Source organism: Hydractinia symbiolongicarpus, chromosome 6 (genome assembly GCF_029227915.1).
Source record: "Hydractinia symbiolongicarpus strain clone_291-10 chromosome 6, HSymV2.1, whole genome shotgun sequence".
Taxonomy (NCBI): Eukaryota; Metazoa; Cnidaria; class Hydrozoa; order Anthoathecata; family Hydractiniidae; genus Hydractinia; species Hydractinia symbiolongicarpus.
In genome coordinates, this window is record NC_079880.1 from 18,376,270 (window position 1) to 18,394,935 (window position 18,666).

Genomic DNA, 18,666 nt, shown 5'->3' on the forward strand with positions numbered 1-18,666 from the left:
TTAACTTAACTCTGATTATGGACTTCCAATACCTTTTCAAGAGGCTGCTTATTCTGAGCCAGTTGGTCCAAAAATTATTGCTTTAAGAGGTTGGTGGATTCGTCCAAAAGTTTAAGCAATCTTAAACCTCTTTCTTCTTTTTCGCCTATCAAATTCATTTTCTGGGGAAACTGCTAAAAGAATACCAATTGACACAATAAAATAAAAACATTGAAAAAAAATTTTAATGGCATCAAGTGCACTGTCGTCAAGGTCTCTTCGCTGCATCATGGCACCTTCTGGTAATAACAGATCGTAGAACTTTTTTTGGATTTTTACAACTTGTTGAATTTGAACTACAAAAAAAATCTTTTATTTTGTCACCATTGCATCAAATTTTTCAGAGCGCAGTTACTTACCCTGAACAAACTTTAACTGTGTACAAGTATCTTGATGTAATGAAAACTTTTCACTTTAGTTTTTTGTGTTTTGAAAAAAAAAGCTTATTTTGTCATAGTTGTTTTTCAGGAATTATGCCACGTTTCGTCAATCAAACTTGTGTCGTATTCTTTAAAACACAGAATTCTAATTTGAAGTTTGCTTTTAATTATTGCTTATAATTATTGGTTTTAATTATATTAACATAATGTGCCAACTCTTCTCTGTTCTAGCCATAAACTTATACAGTGTTACCAAGGTAGTTTCTAAGAATAGAAGTTAGAAAAAAAATCGATCAATTAAATTCAATAGAAGTTTAAAAAACAAAAGATCGACCAATTAAATTTAATGATAAAACAAGGACGACAGAGTGTTTTTTTTTCAGATAATAGTTTCAGCATACGGCAAATGCGGGACCCGGGATCCAGTAACCCAACATGGTGAAATCCAGGAAACAGGGCAAATTTTTTATAAATAAAAATATTACGAAGAACAGAATGCTACATACGTAAAACATGGCGAACACTAAACTTTGTTTTATACAGTGTTTAATTAGTAAAAAATATAATTATCGATACGATAGTGCCAAGAAATTTACACACGTAGGTAAAAATGGATAGACTTTTTTAAATCCACTAAAAAACAAACAATGGAGATAGCAGTGCAAAACGAAAAACGTCGAAAGCATTAGTGTAGCTAGTTTTACATAAGATTGTTAAAAGAGATTGTTTTAGCTGGACAGGGTAACGGCTGTTTTCTGTGTTTATATTTAAACTGGAATTGCGATAAAGTTTTTTAAAGAGTACGGGTATTACGCCTATAAGACCACTGATGCAAGCGCCTTGTACACAGATCTTCGACATGGTTTACCTGTATTAAGTGCATATCTCAGTGTCAAGATTAACTTTCGAACTTTCACGGAAATTATTCCGCAAAATGAAAGAATGCTGATCAACTGTTTTTACTATGGTTGGTTTATTAGAATCTAGTTTATTTGAAAATTGGACTACCTATTTTGGCCAATATTTAAGAACGCAATAAGACCAAAGACCAAAGAAATTTTTTATTATAAACGGGACAAAAACGGGGCAGCAGAATCACAACAAGGAAACATCTTCAATACTCGAAAATTCGAATTAGACTCTGCAAATTTTCGAACGATTTGAAAGAAACATTTTCCGCTCGATTAAACGACTAACTCGAAACACACGCTTTTTGTTTTCGTTTTGCGAGGAGGAGCTTTATATTTTTTAAACATTTTTTTCAGGATTAAAAATATTTTTTTAACAGGTAAGTTTTTCTTTTGTCGACATCATGTGTTACATATTTCTTGTTAATAGATATTAGTTTTGGTAGGGCTGTGCTGTATTCCTAAACTTCCTTTCAAAACAATCTAGTTTATAAGAACTTTGAAGCTAGATTCTACAAGAAATAAAGAACGTACGTACTCGGTCAACAATAATGAAATTTCCATAATAACTCCACCAAATATTCTCGTCGGGCAACTTTTTTTCAAGGGCTCTTTGTCGTTTTTACTGTGGGTCGTGCTGAGAGCTTATTTTAGAATTAGAAAAGATATATTTTGGCTTTTGTCACAAAATTCATTAAATTCGTGACAAATTTATTCATGCAATAAACTTGAAATAATGTGGAATGAATTTTCGCAATAATTTTGTAATGGAAATTTTAATGAGAACGCAAGTTTAATGTTCTTTCCGAAGTTTTGAGTTAATTAAAAGCAATTATCCTGGTTTTTACATAAGTAATATGTTGTTAAAACAGTATAAGCAATACACGCTTTTTATCTAAGCATATACTCCACAAGGATTTCAAGTTAATAATATTCTAAGAATATGATCAACTTGAAATTCTGATTGGGCTGCATAAATAACAGCACCTAAGGGGGGGGGGGAGGTCTTTCAATCTTAACTGGGCAATATCAGTGTTTTTTTTGTTCCAAATTCTTATACAAACACGTGTGCACCTTGACGTTTAATGGAATCATTACGGTGTGTGTGGACTGGTGTGAAATGATAAATTGATAATAACACGAAGAAAAGCAGAAAATATTATACAATATAAAATGTAAACATGAAAATTGAATAAAGAAAGCAATTATGTTCGTAAGGGTAGGGTAAACTTGATTCGAGAATAGAAACCATGTCATCATGATATCGATTAACTTGAAATGTGGTCGAAGATCCACAATTAAAAATTCAAGTTGTTTTTAATGACGTTTAAAAATTTAAAACAATAAATCTTTTCAGGAGCTTAAATAAACAATAGTAGTATTATTACCAGACCCCCATATCACAAATGTGTTTAGACACTTCTCCATTGATGTTATTAACTTCAAATACAGCGTAATGAGCCATGGGAGAAAAAGCTCAATGGCGGAGGGTGTAATCATAATATTAAAAAAGTTCAGTAACGTTTTACTGAAGACATAGGTGACAAAACGTACGGACATTTTCTAAAAGAGATTTATTTATATGTAAGTTAATAATTTTGGTTTTATTCTATTTTTATATAAGTTTTAACTACATTTATTTATATTTAATTACATTATAAATAGTTCTTACCTTTGATTTTTTTTAAATTTACCAAAATGGATTTTTACCCCATGAGCATTAAATATTTATAAGTTTTTTGTCGCATAATTTTATTGCAATTCACATTGGCAGTTAAAAGTTTTGCTTTGTGTTATCTCAACTAAAAACAGTTTGGCTCGCTAGTTAACTCACAAAAAATATTAGAGATTGAAATAATAAATAAACTTAATCGCTGGAGTCGAAAAGCATTTTTAGCTAAAACTTTTTTTATAAAAACTAGGAAAGTTGCGCTAAGATGTTTTTATTTTTATTTTTTTTTGATATTATTGGTATTTCTGGACCTTTTTAATTGTTTTAAAACAAATTACAAATAATTGCCACGTATAATCCAATTACAAGTTTCGCAAAATCGCAACAATTGATTCATTTATTGTGGGGGTTTTCAGTAAAATTTCAACCTCGCCATTGATCTTTTTTGGAACCTATTCTCCAGTAATTCTCAGCCTCATTTCTCTAATAAAATTATCCTTTTAAAAAGTGTATAATGGGGTAAAGCTTTATTGATTTTCAGAACAAAAAAAGTTTGTACATACTGTATTCCTTTTTTTGAAAACATTACAATTCTTATATAAAAACAATATGTACGTACTCCATTCTTCGCTCGAAAACATTTTTTCAACAGAACGTAAGTTTATCAGAAGGTCAAGGCTGAGATTTTGGCAAAAACTGAAAACATTTGAGAATATGCTCGACCTGAATTCCTTTACAGAAAAAAACAAAATGTGACTCTAGAGTCACCTATTAACCCTATTCGGTACGGGGTGGGGGGGGGGCGGATTCCGCCACCCCTTTTTTTAATAACTCCTGATTGCTTTCCTATATGGCTATGATACTTACTGAGTTTCAACATTTATCTATTAGACACCTGCATGCTAAATTTTTAGGTCCCATACCTTTCGGAGGCTTTGATATTGGCCATTACTCGAAACTACCTCTAAAATCTCTATGAAATCCTTATAATGGGAAAAATATAATAACTCCTGTTAGGATTATCCTTAAAACTTGAAACTTGCAACACAACTTTGTTTCATCAAGAAAAATCATTTTGAATAATTTTGACACGTGACTAATCCGATTTCCCGATTTTGTCGGATTTTACCCGAAAATCGGAAAAAACGGATTTTCGGGCAATTTTTGGCAATTTTTTATCCGATCAATGTAAAAACCGGAAGATATGTCAAAAAAATTTTATTTAGCTTTCAGAAACTTCAAACAGAATGTAAAAATTCACTCTAGAACAAAAGTAATTATATTTTAAGCAGATAGTGGCATTTCTAACAATTTTCAAGCTTCTGATGACGTCACATGGAAATATGCTGACGCAAGCAAAAATTTATTGCCGCCATTTTGTTCCTTTTATAACGTACTATAAGTGTGCCAAGTTTGATTCAATTTGAACAATCCTATGAAAAGTTATTGAGGGGGGGCGGGATCCGCCCCCCCCGGTCATAGTATGTTCGAAAAACCCCGGACCGAATAGGTTTAAACAAATATTTTAAAGAGTTCCATCTCTTTAGAAATGTAATTTTGTTTAATATGTTTTATTTCGCGCATAATGAAGTAGTCAAATATCCAAAGTTTTTGCTTTTTTAAAAAAGATAAACGAACAACCGAATAAATAAAAGAATCCCTCTTGAGGATAAAAAAAAACTGACCACTATTTAAAGCTTACCTCCTGCGAAAAAAAAGACGGATTCATATGAAAGACCTTGGAAAGTTGGCTACGGATATTTATTTTTTTTAAATATTTCGATCGGTCTTAACATTTTTGACTCAAAAGTTTTGATAATTATATTAATTAATGTATGACATCATCGATTAGAAAAAATGAGTTCTATCAAGGTATGAGGTGGTGCCAATATGTTTTTACCTATCCAGCTATAGGTATTCTGAAATAATAATTTACATGAATATTAATTCTTAGTTACCCTATTTATCATTCATACCAGCAATTGTTCCTAAATTCTTCCTAAGCATCTAATCGATGATGTCATATATATATATTTCCGCATAATTAATTAATTTTCAAGATTTATATCTCGAAGAAAAATAGCTTTTATAGCTTAGTTAATATAAAAACAACTTTTTTTTCACGGGAGGTAAGCTTTAATAATAGTATTCCGTCTGTCTGTTTGTGCCCGAGAAAAAAATTCGTGTTACGGAAACACGAAATGCGATATATAAAGGACGAGTGAGTGAACCCGTGGATTTCTACACGGGTTACCGACTAGACATAATTAAGTAACTCGGTTCCCAGAGCAATTTTTTTGTCGCAGCTTCTTGTGTACCGGTGTAGCAGATTATCTTAACTTCCTGTGTCAAAATAGAGAATAATAACTCCCCTAGAGTAGAAATAACCTAGTAAATAATGACTTCCCCAGTTAATAAACACTCCCCTTTTTTTAAAGAGAAGTTCAAAGGCAGAGCCACTTAGTGATATTAAAGTATATTTGAAACCAAAAAAATATCCAGATGGAAAATACAGCAAGCTTTGTCACTCCCCGCTGATTAACTTCGAAAATTGTTAAATTCTACTAGATCCTTTAAGTCACTTAAACCTTTTTTTTTCAATTCAGATTGCAAGAGGGTCATTAATGTACCCCGTCCAACCCATGCTAGCATGGGTTAATGTTAATGGGTTAATTAATGGGCATGCTAGCACCGCTAGCCCTTTCTTCTATGCAATTCATTTGTCTGTCGCATCGTTTTTCGCCATTTTCCCACCAAATAACGAAGTTTATTCTCCGTGAAAAAGTCCATAAATCGCAAACTATTCATCCAATAAAGCCGAGAATGATGATGATGATGAATTCAAAGCACAAATTTACGTCAAAAAATGCAGAAAGAGTTTGCTAACAAATGTTTTAGTTAAGGCAATAAATTCGGGGAAAGATCTTGGTCGGGTCATAAAGTCGGGTAAAATTTTGGTCATATAAATTTTAGTAACTGAGCTGACTTTCTATCGTTCTATCTAAAAAGAAATATAAGGGAGTCAAAATAAACTGGGTGAGTTATTAATTCCTAGGAAATGTTGACTCTATGGGGTAACAATTCACTAGTTTATTATGACTGGGGAGTTATTATTAACTAGTTTATCTTAACTAGGGGGTCATTATAAACTAGTTTATTATCACTGGGGAGTCATTATTTAAGGTAGTTAAGAATTTCGGTGACACCGATATTGCTGAGCATAATAACTGAAGAAAAAATTTGTAGTATGATTATGTCAGACGAAATGAGTTACGCATATCAAAGATTGAAATGGTTGAGCTCGTGACCATTAAAATTTTTATTGATGCAGTTTATTTATTATAATTCATTAACCAGGAGGAATCATTTAAATAGAAAGTTTTATTTAAAATTCCAAACTTATCACAGATCACAAATACTTTTTGAATTAATTCTGATAAAATTGTAGGAAGAAACATATTTTCTGAAGTGGTAAATTTTAAGCCTATCGCCTTGCACTATTCGTTATGTTGACTAATTAGTTACCGTAATTTTCTACGACAAAGATGATGTAATATTATATGACAACAAAAGCAAAGGATCACGACCTAGTGACATGCTTAATCAACTTGTCAGATAATCATTAATGCACGCGTTTTTTAAGAACAACTTTATAAGAACATGAGTCTTAAATTTTGCTGAAAAATAGACCTAAAATCTTTTTTTTTTTCATAGCTAAAAACAACCGAGCATTTTGACAGAAAATAATAACAATCTAGGAAGTATAGTTGTTTTTTTCTCTAACTTTATTTTTTAAGAATAATAGAGTACCATATTAATAACAAATAAACCTATTTTTTATATAAAAACACAAAAACTTTAGCGACAATTTAGGAAAAAATTCTGAACTTGTGTTCTTACCATAAACAAAATAAAAAAAAGCCTCAAAAATAAAAACAACCAGCCTCTGGTCAGATTATATAGGATCTTACAAAAAAAAACAGATTTTTACAAATAAGCTATTTTCAAACCCATGTTTACATAGATCACTTGATAAAAACGTTCCTGTCTCAGAAAGAAGTTTAATCATGTAGGTCTAATGGACTCAAATATCAAATTACTACTAATCTTTTTTTTTGTCCACCCCTCTAAAACAGCTCCCTTTGAAAAAAACCTTTGACACAAATTAGAAATTCCCAAAAGCTAAAATGTGTTTTATCACAGTTTTGCTTTTATTTGAAAAGTGTCTTCATTTGATGGGGTATTTCCTGTTCTCATTAAACACTGCGTCAGCAAGATAAACAATAGCGTCTTGATAATCTACTTCATCGCTGGCTTGTTTGCATTTACGTCATCATCTGTTAGGAGGCACTGAAGCAAATATAGACAAATTAGTCGTTAGCCCGTGGAAAAATCCACGGGTTCGCCGTCCTTTTTATAACGCAATGCGTGCGTCTCGCTACCTGCGCAGCTAAGCTACCATTTTGCGTGACAGACAGACGGACGGACGGACAGACGTATACGGGTATTATTATAGAGATAGAATACGAATTGGATACTAACTTCTGCATGTATTCTAGAGCACAGTTCCTTTTAAATAATATCTATTGTCATAACTTTTTAATCAAATGCGTGCTAGGGAGGGGAGGAAGGGAGGCTGATTCCCCCATGTTAAACTTTTTTCCTAACTTTTTATGGGCTTCGAAACCTTTTATTTAGCTTTAATTTTCCTAAAAACTAATCCCGCCTTATAGCATTGGGGAGCGCCTAAATAACCAAGCATGAATAGGGTTAACCCTAATGCTAAAAAAGCTCTCTCCCAATTATTTTTGAATATAACTTTTGAAGTATATACTATATAGGGGTTAAAAGTCGAATCCGTCATTTTTCTTTACATACATGGAATATACTCTATACTCATACCATTGGAACCTCAAAAATATCCGACATAAAGAGGTTTACTTTACACTAAGGATTTTCTCACATTGGCTTGTCCGTTATTTCTTTGTTCTATTCCTTTCGAATCAAGTAAATGATACATATAATTTGATTAATATGAACTTGTATTATTTATACGCTCTACTGTTATACAAACAAAAAAAATATCAACTAACAAATACATTGTGTTTTATAATCTGCTCTTAGAAACTCGGATTGAAGTTTGTTTTCTTTTTGATATTTGGAGATTTCCACTTTTTTCGTAACTCATGGCAGCATGTCTCGACTTTCCTTTAACAAGTGGTTGTTTTTTTTCATGTGTCCGCTTTACACAGCGCTTTTTCAAGGGAGAATGTCATTTGGTGCGAAAAAATGTGTCCGTCTTATAAAGTGTCCGCCTTATAACTGTCCGCCTTATAGAGATTTTCTTGTGAGAGTTTGACCTGAAATCAGTCCGTTCCGAGCAATAGTGTCCGTTATATAGAGGTGTCCTCTTCAGACCATGTCCGCTTCAGACCATGTCCGCTTTAGAGAGATTCCACTGTATTGCATTTCTGCATATTAACTATTTTCAAATCAGAATTCCTTCGGAAATAACAACAAAAAACAGCAAAATTCAGGGTTTTAAAAAGTTTTTAGATGCCTTTAAAATGTCTTTCCGCAATCAATTTGTTTCTTAATAGTTTGTATAATTTTTTGTACTGTATAACAAACATTTTTTCGCGAACGTTCAAAAATTAATACGAATAAGGTACTTGAAGGCTACGTTGTAGCTATGTACCTGACAACCACCTGGAAACAAAACACCAAACAACGAAAGTGTAATCTAGCCTGTGTTGGCCAGTAACACTGCAATATCTTTTCAACAAGTAAGCTGTTTTTATGACATTAAGTGCTACTTAACAAAAACCACAAAATAACATTTACAAGCCAAAACATTTATAAAGATAATATATTTTAACTATACCTCTTGCATGCTTTACTTATCAAGTAGATTGTTTGACTTATCAAGTAAAGTTTACTTATCAAATTTCATTAAAGTACATTTAAAACCGCTTTTGTGATAACAACATCCATTTTATCTTTTTTACGTTATTGTAATATTTTCAAAAGTATATTTTTTCTTTTGTTAATTATTCACTTAATTGTCTAAAGAAACTATTTAACGGATTAAAAAGTGTGTCTAGGTCCTCTAGGTTTCCAAGCAAAAAATTCTACATGTCAATTTTAGTTGAAACCAATTTCCCACGTGTTTTATTTTGTTCAATCAAACGGTTTCATCTTCGCCAAAGCAAAGAAGGTTTGATTTCAAGAAATATGATCCCGTACTTTTGTATTAAAAATATCACAGTCAGTTCCAGACCCAATATTTCACAGGCCAACGCTAGTACAAGTTCTTCGGAATCTGACGGACAAAAAACTGGTAAAACAATTATTTCTGAAAGTTTAACCTTGTATTTTGTTACTATTGGTGTTAAAATAGAAATTATTATTTATTATAAACAAACATGCTATCCGGCATTACTATGCCTACCCGTAGGGTAAAAAAGTTGATTTCCTGACCTAATGTCTACTCCGCCGGTGTCAGTGACATTAGCTACAATCCTTCAGAAAAATTGTGGCTCCCCGTTCTCAGTGTCCATGCTGAAATTGCAAGTTGGGACTGGGCGTTGTGGTGATTATGAGGGAACAAAGAGTTTTATCTGTAGAATATGGATGTCTTTGCAGATTTACTAAAATTTTTGGTCCTTTGTTTTTGGTCTAAAATTACCAGACATATTTTATGGAAAATTGTAACTGGCTGGCGAGATTGTGATGTACAGTTCTGATCAGAGCAAAATTATCTTACTTATTGTGTAGTTCGAAAATCTGAGCCTGTCACAAACTATTTTTATGCAAGCTATGTATAGTTTTATGGTAGCTACGAAGCTAGTTTTATGCCGTCTAAGTAGCTTCTTTTATGCTAACTAGATATAACTAGATAGCACATTTAATGCTAGCCAGCTGTAGGTGAGCCTTCGAAATTTGCATCAGCGAGGTAAAGGCTTAGAAAGGTTTCATTATAGGTAGAAAATAGTGATATACTAGCTTCATAATGTGGCTAGGATATTCAAAAAATACCTTTTTTTCTTGGAGAAGTTCCTTCCATCTTTAAAAAACAACAGAAACACTAAATCGCTAAAAACACCACGTTAATTTGCTTAATCAGAAATTTAGGGAAAAATGAATCTTAAATCACTGGAAAAATGAGTCAAATTATACGGTGATCCAATAGAAATTATATACACCTTCCACCGTACGTGTATTTGACTATTAAAATGATTAAATGTGCTTCGTTTTTAAAACTAAAAACATTTTTTTTCAAAAGCAGATAAAATACACTCCAAGCTTCACTAACATGCTTATCTAGAACTTTTGTTAGCTACAACAATTTCTTTTTTATTTCTTAAGGACAAAACAAGTGTAAGTTTTTAAGTACAAGTCAGTTGGAATTCTGTTGAACGTATATGCACATTTTATATAAATGATCGAGTTAAAGGGGTGGAGACTTTAATAACAGGCCAGGATGAAAATTTTTAAAAATGTGCAATTAAGACCTGGACAATTTAACAAACAGCATTTTTTGCTCGAAAAGAATAACATTAAAGTGTAAAAATAGCAAGTTTAAAACTGAAAACGTGCCAACTTTAAATAATATGCTTCTCAGGGCATACAGTATTCAGTTTTTGCCTTATTCGCGTGCTTACAGGCTAACATTAAAGTTTTGCACTTTTTAGTAAATTTCGACTTTTTATTGATGATTATTCTCATTATAATTTTGTGCTTTTAAAAAAATAGTGTACATTTGATGAGAAACTACTACAGATTCAGAATTGATATCAAGTCTGATGAGTAATGTTATGAAAAAGCATAGCAATTAACATTTCTTTTTTCATGTCCAGGTAACATAGCAACAAACTACTAAGAACATAGTTCAGAATGTCTATGGTAGCTACCGACATTAAAGATCTATTTAAGATCAAAATAAAACCACGCCATGATAGTTATTCCGATCAATATAATCGTATTTTCATGGTGAAAATTCTACTGGCTTGCACTATTGTGCTTGGTATCAGTTGGTATAGCGATAAATTTAATTGTGTTGTGCCAGGTAAATATTATTAATTGATTTGTTTGTTCGTTCGTTTGTTCGTTCGTTCCAGGAAAGTATATCTTTTCTTTCTTATTTCATTCGTTTACATGTAATTTTCTTCTTTATTTCTCCATAGATGAGCAAAAGCCAGCAGAAGACTTTGACAAGTTTGTCTCTAATGCATGCTGGGTACAAGGAATGTTCGTTTATAGAGAACTAATGGACAAGCTTGGTAAAGTTGCATATTATGGAGTTCCTAAAGACTTGGTTGACAATGGTTTGATGCCGGGAGGTCATTTATGCAACGCTGACAAAGAGCAAAAGGGACCGTTTAAAAACAATCCCAATTACGTGTGCAAAGAAATGACCAAAACGTTTTTCATACAGGTTCGTTATTTCATTAGCCTTATTTTTGTTAGAAAAGAACCCACACGGCGTTGCTTTGATTCTAAAACTTTTTGACTTTTATCTTCTCTTAATTCACGCCGAAATAGCACCCCCCCCCCCCAAAAAAAAAAAAAAAAAACGAAATAATTGTCACGCCAATGATCTTCTTTTCTCTAATTCTATTAATAAGAATATTGAAATTAATGCACCTAACAAACAAAACTGCACTCATTTGTATATAGGACGTAGCTATCTGCAGCCATTTTTATATTGTGAATGTCAAAAAAAAATTTAATTAAGTCTTTTTCCTTAATTTTTATCTCCCTCTTCATCTCGGCTCCTTGAGGTCCTGCGGCTCTTTATATTAATTTTGAATTAAAAGCCATCTTTTTTGGAGGTGATCTTATACTTAACTGTCCTTAACAATAAACTATTTCAAATCTTTCACAAGAACCACTCAAATTCTATTAAAGAGGATAGATTTACTACATATTAGCAGGATAGCACTGTTAGGGGCTTCTTTGATTTAATGTATTTAATCTTTTGTATGTTTTTAAATCTGACATTTAAAGCGTGGAATGGACTCTACGTTAACGTTGTACATTTGATAAGTTAGAGATAGACACTATGGCTGTTAAGGCTGCTAAGCTTTCAAGATGTTTATTAATGTATATTCATGTTTTTATCTAGTACCAGTACATGCCGTTCTATGTGTGTGCATTGGCATTGTTGTATTACCTGCCATACATGATTTCAAAGACGGTCAATCATGATCTAATCAACTTGCGTGAAGCTATTAAGAAGAATGAAACAGATATTGATGGTATTGTCAAGTATTACTTTAAAGATCGCAAGCAACGAGGAAAATGCAGTAAGATGCTGACAGCTAAACAGATTGCAAATATAGGTGTTAAAGTTGCCTATATCATTGTCAATTTCCTTGCCTTTTTTGGAACAAACTCAGTTCTAGAAGGTGAATTTTATGGTTACGGTCGCAAATGGGTGGATTGGGCTAGAAAGAACAACACTATGGCTCATGATTACATGGGATATAGAGATTTTCCCAAGCCAAGTAAGACTATTCCACTTTATTACTAACTATATTTTTTATATTTCATACCCGTGCACCTCAGAACTCTTATTTAGCGAAGTTCATTTTTTATCCAGGTAATGAACTGCTTCCACCGTTCGGATTGTGTGAAGTTCACAGCTCAGCAGAACACCTTGTTGAAACTCACAATAACGTACATGTAGTTTTGTGTGAAATGTCTCAACATATCTTGTATCAATACGTGTTTATGTTATTGTGGTTCGCTATGATCATTGGAATTGTCGCTTCCCTTGTTGGTCTTCTCATTCTTTTGTTCAATTATGTCATAGGACTGGTCGGAATCAGGTTAGTGATTGAGTGTTTTGTTTGTTATATTGCTATATTTTTATTTTATGTACATTTGATATTTTTCAGATTTCTTTCGCATTTCATTTCCATAAAATATATTCTAAACCATTGCCATTCAATGTGTTAATCATATGCAACAACCTCATTTTTTTAGACGATTGGGTTCGAACAACTCAGCCAAAAGAATATTTGATGTTTTAACCTACAGAGAAGTGGAATATCTTGAATTCATGCGCAAGAAGAACCAGCTGGTGTACGGAGACGTTCTGGAAAAATTAAGGGAGAAGATTCTTGGTTCACCTGCACACAGCATCGATTCAAGTTTCGATAACCCAAAATCTGAGCCTCCTCGCTATCCAATGAAAAGAAAGCCATCCAACGGAACATTCGCACTTTAAAAACTTTGTGATGAAGTAACTTGATATGTCCGACTTGTTTTATAAAGACCGGTAACAATTTCTACAGGGTATTTTTGTACGAGAAAGAAAAATTGTAAATAGGATTTCTAAAGTTGCATCAGTATTCTAATAATAAGTTTTGACAAATAGCATAGTTAATTTTTGACGTATTTGTAACCAATCTGTGAGTTTCCAAATGCAACTTTGACAGTCGAAACAAGTTGGTAGGAAAAAGACAGAGGTATGGAAAAAAAGTTCTCAACCTCTAAATTCATTTTTCAGTTTTATGATCCTGGAGCCTGTTGACAAGGCGATTGTTTTGTAAAGTCTTCCTTGTAGTAGTTTCGATTTTATAGTCATGATAGGTATAAGACTCCTTTTTTTTTGTATTTCGCAATGTTCCTATAGCAACAATGTTTTTGTAAACCATGCGTTGTATTTCTTATGATGTTATTTTTAAGAAGAGCATGTGAAAGTCCCTTCACAACCATTTTTTATTGACAACATGTTTTTTCAGCCATAATGGCACTTGCCAATGGAATGGCGCAATTTAGAAGGGTTATCCAGGTGTGCAAAAAAAGGGTAAATGAAAAAGGTGAAAGGTAAGTGAGGAGACGTTCACGTGATTATTTATCGAATCTGAGAAGGTACACTACGTCTCCACTTTCTTTTGGAAGACGTCTTCTGTTGATAAAGATGATCATGAAAGAGATGAAAGAGATATAATAACTCTCTCCCGCATTTTATACTGTTTTAACTGCCTTCTCCCGTCGATCGTTTTCAAAACATTAAAACAGATATACGTCCGAAGGAAAATAAAACAAATGATAAAATAAAACAAACAAATCTCACAGATGTTCTATTAAGATAAATAAAAATATTTAGAAAAACTAAAAGAATAATTCAATAATTTTTTACTCAGTCTCGTTTCCATCGTCATCAACATCGTGATCACAAACAGAATAACAGACAGAATAACAGTGTTGAATATTGCTGAAGAAGTGATCGACAACGAGGTCAAAATAGCGAACATTTTATGTTTGGTGCTCGTTTAAAATTATAAGCATATACAATTCAGCTTGGTTTCCATCTGGCGTTAATTCGCGTTAATCAGGTGTGCTAATTGGAGTTAATTTTTTTGCGCCTAATGGAAACGTCGAAGACTAAATTTGCGCATCTGTTGTAACTCCGATTAGCGCGCGGGCTGAATATAAAAAAATATATTATACTAGTCGTTAGCCCGTGGAAAATCCACGTGTTCGCCCGTCCTTTTTATATCGCCTTGCGTGCTTCTCGCTATTGCGCAGCTAAGCTACCATTTTGAGTGACAGACAGACAGACGTATACGGGCATTATAATATAGACTAGCCGGGAAACCCGGCGTCGAAACGCCGGGTTAAGCCACAAGTAAAGGTGTGATCCGGCATTGAACACTCTGTGGAGCGCTTAATAAGAGCCGTAAACTGTCCCACACGATCAGGTGGAGCGCTTTAGTACAGGTATACAGTATGTCGTTAATCTTTTGAAGCGCATACACCATTATAGTGTGCGACTGTAACATATTTTTCAAAAAATAACTTTCCCGCAACGATAACTGATATAAAAACAGAGTTTACAAAGTGTTGTTACTCCATCATAGCAAAAACAATCGTCAATTTTATTTCATTTTGCAGAATAACTTTTTGCGCAAGTTAAAAAATTAATCGTGACACTGGGCTGAGCGCTTAGTACAGTTAAACCGTGTTGCACAGCGTATAGGAATAATACCCTTTTGAAAAAAACTTTCTCGCAGACACAGGGCTGAGTGGTTAGTCCAGGCGTGATTCCCAAGAAAGTTTAAAAATTAATTGTCACAGTGGTGGGCTGACCTTAGTATATACAGGTAAACGGTGTTGCACATGCCCATAGGCGTAACAGCCTTTTACAAAAAACAGTCTGTTTTTAACACTGGGCTAACCGCTTAGTACAGTTAAACACAGTTGAACAGGCGCATAAGGCGTATTACCCTTTTCCAAAAATGTTCATTGCAACTTCGGTTTAAATAAAAACACAGGGAACAGCCTGTCGTTACTCGTCCAGCCAAAACAATCGCTCAGCCATTTCATTTGCAGAAAAAGTTTGCAGAAAAATTATAAAATATGTAGCTATACCTAGCTAGCTAACTGCATTTAGCATAAAAATTATGTATTGCTTAAGAATATTGTTGTAGCCAAACTGCATTTTTATACTTTCACTTTTTAAATAGCCACAGCCTCAACATAAAAAAAATGTTGGCTAGGATAAAAAGCTCTTATACCAAACAGAATAGCAATAAGTGAGGCTCTAGCTAGCTAGTAGCTATAGCTAGCTAATCTTCGTTCCTAGCCAAACATCCTAAAACTGGTGCGTTTAAGATCTGTACGTGGCTAAAAAACGTGACAATATATTTATCCTAACATGGAAAACAAACAGAAAACAAATATTACAAATATATAAGGCTTTTAGAAGATAAAAAAGTCAAACAGGTCTACAAACCTCACACACTGACCACAAACACGACCATTATCAAAATGGCCTTCGTTCCGCGAAGATCTTGGATTCTTTCTGGTCGCGAAAATCTTGTTTTTTTTTTAAAGAATCAGGCGTTGTGAATGGTATTCTACGCGCGAGCGGTCAAAACAAAGTCGGTAAAAATATATCGCATTTGGTATCGGCGCGTAATTTACAAAATTTCGTGTTTCCGTTACGGCACGCGGGTTTCGCGGACAGACAGACAAAATACGGCTATTATTAAAGAGACTAGTCGATAAGGCCCGTGGAAAAATCCACTTAGGCAGAAGTACAATGGAAAGTAGGTTGTTTTAGATTTTTTGCTGACGTCAGCAGTGCAATTACAAAAATATTTGGCGAAATTTAGTTTATTCGTTGCCTGTACTATGCAGATGTTAATACGCTGACCAAGAAAATGTATATGATCATATCTTTTTGATAAGCAGTTAATGAGACATAAGGGTTTTAACATTTTGCTGATGTCAGCAATGGCCAGTCAAACCCCCAAATTTTTTTTTTAGAAATTTGTATGCCTGTTGCCTTCATCGTATAGATCTTGAAACGCTGATCAAGAAAATGTATAGGATCGTGTACTTTTGACAAACAGGTGCAGAGATATTAGGGTTTAAAGGTTTTTTGATGACGTCCTTTGACGTCAATATTGCTTTAACGTCAAAGTTTGCTAATTTACAGAACAAATTTATAGGCGATGTTTTATAGATTTTATCAAAGAAATTTTATCCACTTTGCAAAAGTGACAGACAGACACACGGAACTGGCGTATTATTATATAGACTAGTCGATAAGGCCCGTGGAAAAATCCACTTAGGCAGAAGGACAATGGAAAAGTAGGTTGTTTTAGATTTTTTGCTGACGTCAGCAGTGCAATTACAAAAATATTTGGCGAAATTTAGTTTATTCGTTGCCTGTACTATGCAGATGTTAATACGCTGACCAAGAAAATGTATATGATCATATCTTTTTGATAAGCAGTTAATGAGACATAAGGGTTTTAACATTTTGCTGATGTCAGCAATGGCCAGTCAAACCCCCCCAATTTTTTTTTAGAAATTTGTATACCTGCTGCCTTCTTTGTATAGGTCTTGAAACGCTTATCAAGAAAATGTATAGGATCGCGTATTTTTGACAAACGGTTGCAGAGATATTAGGATTTGAAGGTTTTTCGATGACGTCATCAACCCGTACATTCCGAAACGGATTCGGGGACCCAGGTTTGGGAAAATTACCCAAATTGGTCCTAGTTGGTCCCTAGTTACCCACGCGGTGAAAAATCATTGACGTCACCACCTCGTTTCCAAGTTATTTGGCCTCAAAGTTTTGGGTGCACTGTAATGGCTTCATTAATTTAATATAGGATATTGACGTTAAAGTAGTGTTATTTTCATCGCGTCGTAACGTCAGAAAATTTAACATATTAGACATGCATTTTTCGGCAACATCAAAAGAAAATGAAGACATCCACTTTGCCTGTCACAGACACACAGACAGACACACCTAGCGTATTATTATAGAGATGCATTCATTTTTATCACAAAATTTTTTTTTCTTACTTATGGCAATAAATTAAAGTAATTCAATTAATTAAAAAAAGAAATTAATTTTTGAAATTTATTTTAATCAATAATAAGATTTGCGATTAAACAACCCCCTGGTTTCTAAAAATCGCGGAAAGATCAAAGGAATATCGCTAACCCTTTTAAACAGACAGACAGACGGAATACGGCTATTATTAGAGAGATTTTGATCCGAATTAACGCGAACACACTTTTGTATAAAGCCTCACCTTCACGTGTGCATACAGAGGAGCAACAGAGCAATCTATTGTTTTGCAAATGAAGTATTGCGCAATAGTGGTGTCGCAGTCTTGTCGAAGCGATGAAACTTGCACACGACAAAAGTAGGATTTGGTTCTACTTTTGTCGCATGGTATTAATTCGTTGAGTTTTCGACCAATCAAATTGCACCAAAAACGTCAACAAACATTGAGAAAATTTTTGTTCGCAAGGATACAATTCTTATTTTCAAGATGGCCGACTCTTTGCAGCAGCACGTTGTAAATTTGCAGAAGTTTGTTGACTCTCGTGTTAATGGATTTATAAACAACAGAAACAGCTACAACTTGCAGAAGAAGCTCGAAATTTATGCAGCTAGAGTTGGAGAGGAAATGGAATTTCGTTCTACTGCTGAAGGGAACATGGAAGTGGAGAAAAAAATTGACGATAAACTTCTAATAAATGTGAGCAATTAAAGGTGTCTCGCGCGATAAAAGCACCGGAGCTTTCAAAGACAACAACAACAAGAAGGAAGCCTGGAAAATGATTGCACCAAAATCTAATGGTAAGAGTTTCCTGTTTTCTCATGATTTTTTTCAGCTTTCAGTTCATTCCTCTCCTGGTGCTTCAGAGAAAACAAAAAAAGCTTTTTTCTTGTTGGGAAAAGGTTGATTTTGTAAATGGAAATTAGCTACATTTATACTTTTTTTTTCATACTTTTCGAATTGGAACTTTCAAAGCGTTGGAAAAATCCACAAGACGGGATGATGAGATGTATTAAGAAAATTCATCAGCAAACAAGGTCTGGGACAGGATACAAAAGAACTCCCAGATGTCAACATTTCGATAGTTAGCTCTTCATCCGGGACAATGATGCAAATAGGGAAACAGATAGTAATTTAAGTCTTAATCTACATCAGAAAATTCAGATTTCCAGACAACAGAAGAAACCTTGATTAATAGTATAAATATTCCAAAAACTCCAACCAGTAGTGCCAGTAGCCACACACAAAAGTAACCGTTAACAACAATTCTGGTGGTAAATTAAAAGTTACAGCAAATGACAATTTCACAACCACTACAATTGACGATTTAATTTTAATTAGAAGAC

The 18,666-nt window shown here is 33.6% G+C and overlaps 1 protein-coding gene across 1 annotated transcript; it reads left to right on the top strand.

Moving 5' to 3' along the window:
- The first annotated feature begins 2,787 nt into the window (after positions 1-2,787).
- LOC130647315 (innexin inx3-like) lies at positions 2,788-13,974 on the top strand. Its single transcript, XM_057453115.1, has 6 exons — positions 2,788-2,911; positions 10,859-11,067; positions 11,186-11,436; positions 12,127-12,508; positions 12,604-12,832; positions 12,990-13,974. The coding sequence occupies exons 2-6, from the start codon at positions 10,896-10,898 to the stop codon at positions 13,231-13,233; spliced, it is 1,278 nt and encodes a 425-aa protein (XP_057309098.1). The 5' UTR covers positions 2,788-2,911; positions 10,859-10,895; the 3' UTR covers positions 13,234-13,974.
- The last annotated feature ends 4,692 nt before the right edge of the window (positions 13,975-18,666 follow it).

Excerpts from the sequence above, each read along its gene's own strand:
- LOC130647315 (XM_057453115.1), top strand. The coding sequence starts at position 10,896 with ATGTCTATGGTAGCTACCGACATTAAAGATCTATTTAAGATCAAAATA. Across the intron at positions 11,437-12,126 it reads CCAAAACGTTTTTCATACAG|TACCAGTACATGCCGTTCTA; the intron begins GTTCGTTATTTC and ends GTTTTTATCTAG. Across the intron at positions 12,833-12,989 it reads ATAGGACTGGTCGGAATCAG|ACGATTGGGTTCGAACAACT; the intron begins GTTAGTGATTGA and ends TCATTTTTTTAG.